The following is a 4,077-nucleotide window of genomic DNA, read 5'->3' as shown; positions in this document are numbered from 1 at the left end:
AGCTGCAGCCATCTATGAGGAGTGTATTTTCTTGTGTCGTAATTTTATCTCTGTTAGTTTCTGTCATTGCCTTAGGGAAGCCAATATGGCGGCTGATCTTTTGGCTACTAAGTCGGAGCCCTCGCGAACTATTATGTGGCAGAACGAGGCTTCGGACTTTCTACTCGATGTAATCACAAACGATGTAGCCCTATTCTCACATGAAATATAAACTGCCATGACGGCATTTCCCTCAAAAAAGTTGCACAATACAATACTAAAGTTGCATCATATAGCACGAAAGTTGGCATCAAAAAAAATTCGTCGAAACATTCCCATGCAGGATCTGAATTCCAACACATGGTTTGAAAGATATGGCTTTTTAAAAATTTGAAAACCCGAAACAAATACACATGGATCTGTTTTATCCTTCACATGTTACAAGTCTAACCGCATTTAATGCCAGTAATCACATGCACTACCAGACAAACGCGTGTATGCATGCATGCGAGTGACCGAGCGGCCGCTCGTCCTCTCCAACGCGCGCGCACGCACTTTTTAGATTTCAGGAAGGGAAAAACATCCTTTACATATAGTATAGTTTGGTTTATAGAAGATCCGACCTGACATGTACACCCACATATGGTTTACTTCTGAAGAACAAAAAACATGTAAAGATGACGACACTCTAGAGACCCTCCCTCTCATGTGACCTGATAGTAATATTCCCTAGTAAAATGCAACGAATGCCATGCCATGGAGTAGAATTTACAGTCGAGCGGAGGCGTCGATCAGAAGAGGAAGAGCGGCAGCAGGAGCAGCAGCACGCAGAGCGCCCGGCGAGCGCCGGCCATGACGCTGTCCGCGTCGTCCCCCAGAGGGGTCAAGGAGCTGGTGGGCCCCCCTCCGAAGCCCGGCGTGAAGGTCGACGGCGGGAAGAGGCTGGTAGGGGCGCTCGCCGCCGGCGTCGTGCCGTTGGAGCCTCCCGCCATGGAGCTGCACGTGAACGTTTACACATGTCAGTTGTGAACTTCGTCAGAGGACGATACAGTGGCGCGCCATGCATGCACATCGAAGATACTCGCTCACCTTCCGGTGAAGACGCACTGCCCCGAGCCTGCAAACGAGGAACCACAGGAGTATCAGAGCCCGCCGGGAACAAGAAGGAGAACAACGTGTGGGTGGGAGGGGAGGGAGGAGCAGGGTGGTGCTTACTGGGGTCGTCGGAGGTGGTGACGGCGGTGCCGCTGAAGTTGCAGCTGGCGCCGGAGGCGGCGTTGCGCTGGAAGTAGTCGTTGTAGGCGTAGGAGGCGAGCCCCGGCAGGTCGTTGGCCTTGTAGCACTTGCCGCCGGGCTGGATGGGGCCGCAGTCGGCGTGGCCGGGGCCGCACGCGTAGTTGAGCCCAGTCTGCAGCGCGGTTGGGTCCGCGCCCTGCTTCGCCACGCAGAACTGCCCCGTCGCCAGCGACCGCCTCCTGCTCTCCTCAGCAGCTTCTTGTTCTTCAGAGAAGGTGCCTGCAAATCACAATGCAGTGACAAACATATGAAAATTGTTTAAGTTTCAGTTTATTAGCCGGCTGAAAAAATCTGATTATGTGTCAAATTGGTGCATGGATGCTGAAATATTTCGTTCACCGGTTAGGCACAAAGATATTTTTCAGCTTTACAGTCTCCGTGCAAAAATGCGGTTCTATACTACACGAAAATGCAGTATGGCCGTTTTCACAAGGGGTCAAGACCTGAAAATGATCGCGGAGCAACCGCGAGCCAGAATGTGTTTGTTCGCAGAATATATAAAAGTTGTCCAGGACATCTACCCTACAGTCTACACTCTATGGCGATGCATTTCAAGGCCACACTAGGAAGGAATCTGAATAATGGAAAGTAGAAAGCGAGCGACTACCGAACCAACCGAAAGCAAACGCTGCGCAATACGCATGTACCTGACGCGTTGGCGAGAATGAGAAACACGAGCAGAAGAACGCTGCTGCACCCCTGCAGTCTTCTGGTCAACATCCTCCCAGCAGTGTCCTCCGAACGCCCGATCGACTTGTATGATCCTCCTCCACGAACACCTGTCAGAATTCAGAGATGTACGTATCATTATGTCAGATACGTGTCAGTAGTTCAGTATTGTACTACCGAACTGCGTGTTCTCGACATAATTAGGCAGAAGTTTCAGCAAGAGACGTGTGGAGGAGAAGGGGAGAGATAGCGAGGCGCGTCGCGGTCGGTCAGACGCAATGTTTCTGATAATCTGACACATTAATCGCTGTCCAATCGCAAGGGTTTGTCGGCACAATTGACAAAGAGAAAGGTATTGTCGGCACGAACTTAATTTGTGTTGTACTGGAGTATATATGTTTGAAGACATGGAGTGAAAACTTCCGATGTAGTAACTGCGAGATACGTTTGCTGCTAAATGGTAATCGATCGACGCCAAAAATAGGGCTGGGGATGATTGGTGAACCTGAAACATCCAGCTACAGGATACTCGAATCATTATTTTTAGGACGAAGTGGTCGAATTATTCATTGAATATCCAGCCGAAGTCGTTAACTTTATGTGTGACGACTTGGATTGGGTATCCTTCCAAAGTCCTTAAACTTTGTGTATGGTGAAGACTAGGATGACGGCATGGGGGCAACCATCCACCAACCGCTATCCTTGGCAAGAGCACAAACATGATTGAACTTGCTGCAATTCAAAACCTTACATAATGAAAAAGATGATCGGTTTCTTTCATTCATTCAAAGTATTAAGGAATCAAACGGTGGCAGACAAGGAGGAGTTAAAATTCATTTAGCTGTGGACCGGAACCTGAAGGGGGGAAACAGAGAAAAACCAACAAGTGCCATGAAGCCTGAACCTGAATACTACTAAGCTGGATCATGTCGTCGAGAACACTTCACTGATACTTTTGGGGGAAATCAGCGACGGCCATGAGAAGAAATCGGCACAAGGAGTCCTAGAATTCGAATTCGATGAGAGAGAGAGAGACTCCAGTCGGAGAAAAGAAGGCTCTGACGGCACGCGCCCTAGAGGTATCATCAACAGCAAACAAGATAGAAATCCTGTTCTTGTTCAGAGGGCGGAGCAGGGAAACCTAATCCGAAGAACATGAACATGAGAGCATCTACAAGAACCAGGGGAGATCGTGGAGAGAGCGTACCTTGATCGGCCACCGAATCGCCGGTTTAGTGGCAAGAAGGATGAATTGCTGCTCCTCGCTCTTCCTTCCTGGGGGATAACGGAAGCTCTGGACCCTCCAGAGTCTGAACTCTCAAGGACGCAAGCACGGCCTCAAAAGGAAAAGCTGTTTGCATGTACGACGGCCCTGCCCTGGACTGGACTGCCTCTTTTTTATATTTGGTACTACTAGTAGATAGAGGGCAAAGGATTTACGGAGAGGAGTAATTGGGATGGATTTATCTCGCTCCAATCAACCGGATATTACGGGACGAAATCGGTGTTTATACCGCAGCGAGGGGCAGCGGATATGAGGAAGGTAAATAGCATTACTGGGAGAACTTTCAAACCCTCGAACCTTCACTAATGTTTTAAGAGTCAAAAATAATCTTTTTGTATACTTTTACAGGTTAAAAAATAGGGACAAAGATTAGAACCCTCAAACCCAACCTTTATAACGGAATATTTCCCATGAACGACGTTGCCGTTGCGCGCGGGAGGTCGGCGGGGCGGCCGCCGGCGACGGGGGCGACTAGCAGCGGCGGGGCGGCCGCCGGCGACGGGGGCGACTAGCAGCGGCGGTTGCGGGCGTGGGCGCGGGAGTTGAGAGGATTTTTCCCTCCCGCGCGAGTATAACTGCCAAATGAGGGTTGGGCTAGATTTTACTCCCAAACCCTTAATTTTGAGAATTGTGAGAGGGTTTGAGGGTTGGACCTTTAAAAAAATTTAAGAATGTAAGGGTTAAGGGGTTCTAGTCTATGTCTTTTTCGACGAAAACTATAAAAAATAATTATTTTTAAGGATTTGAGGGTTTAAAAGCTCTACTAGTAATGCTTTAAGGAAGAGCTAGGAGGAGCTGCTGGTGTAACGGCTGAGAGCGCACTCACCCTCGTCTTGCACGGAAGCTCG

At 49.3% G+C, this 4,077-nt stretch overlaps 1 protein-coding gene across 1 annotated transcript; it reads right to left on the bottom strand.

Annotated features, from left to right (window-relative positions):
* Positions 1 to 458: 458 nt before the first annotated feature.
* LOC125536124 (PLASMODESMATA CALLOSE-BINDING PROTEIN 3) lies at positions 459 to 3,456 on the bottom strand. Its single transcript, XM_048699267.2, has 5 exons — positions 3,152 to 3,456; positions 1,923 to 2,054; positions 1,195 to 1,494; positions 1,069 to 1,096; positions 459 to 975 (listed from the first exon to the last, which is right to left on the bottom strand). Exons 2-5 carry the CDS (start codon positions 1,993 to 1,995, stop codon positions 771 to 773), a joined length of 606 nt encoding a protein of 201 aa, XP_048555224.1. The 5' UTR covers positions 1,996 to 2,054; positions 3,152 to 3,456; the 3' UTR covers positions 459 to 770.
* Between the last annotated feature and the right edge of the window lie 621 nt (positions 3,457 to 4,077).

This window comes from Triticum urartu, chromosome 2A, assembly GCF_056163025.1.
Source record: "Triticum urartu cultivar PI428250 chromosome 2A, HENAU_Tu73, whole genome shotgun sequence".
NCBI classification, from domain to species: domain Eukaryota; kingdom Viridiplantae; phylum Streptophyta; class Magnoliopsida; order Poales; family Poaceae; genus Triticum; species Triticum urartu.
This window is presented reverse-complemented; position numbering and strand designations above follow the sequence as displayed.

Coding starts and splice junctions, on each gene's coding strand:
- LOC125536124 (XM_048699267.2), bottom strand. CDS start 1,995: ATGTTGACCAGAAGACTGCAGGGGTGCAGCAGCGTTCTTCTGCTCGTG. Junction 1,097..1,194: donor CACCACCTCCGACGACCCCA/GTAAGCACCACC, acceptor CCTCGTTTGCAG/GCTCGGGGCAGTGCGTCTTC. Junction 976..1,068: donor CAGTGCGTCTTCACCGGAAG/GTGAGCGAGTAT, acceptor GTTCACGTGCAG/CTCCATGGCGGGAGGCTCCA.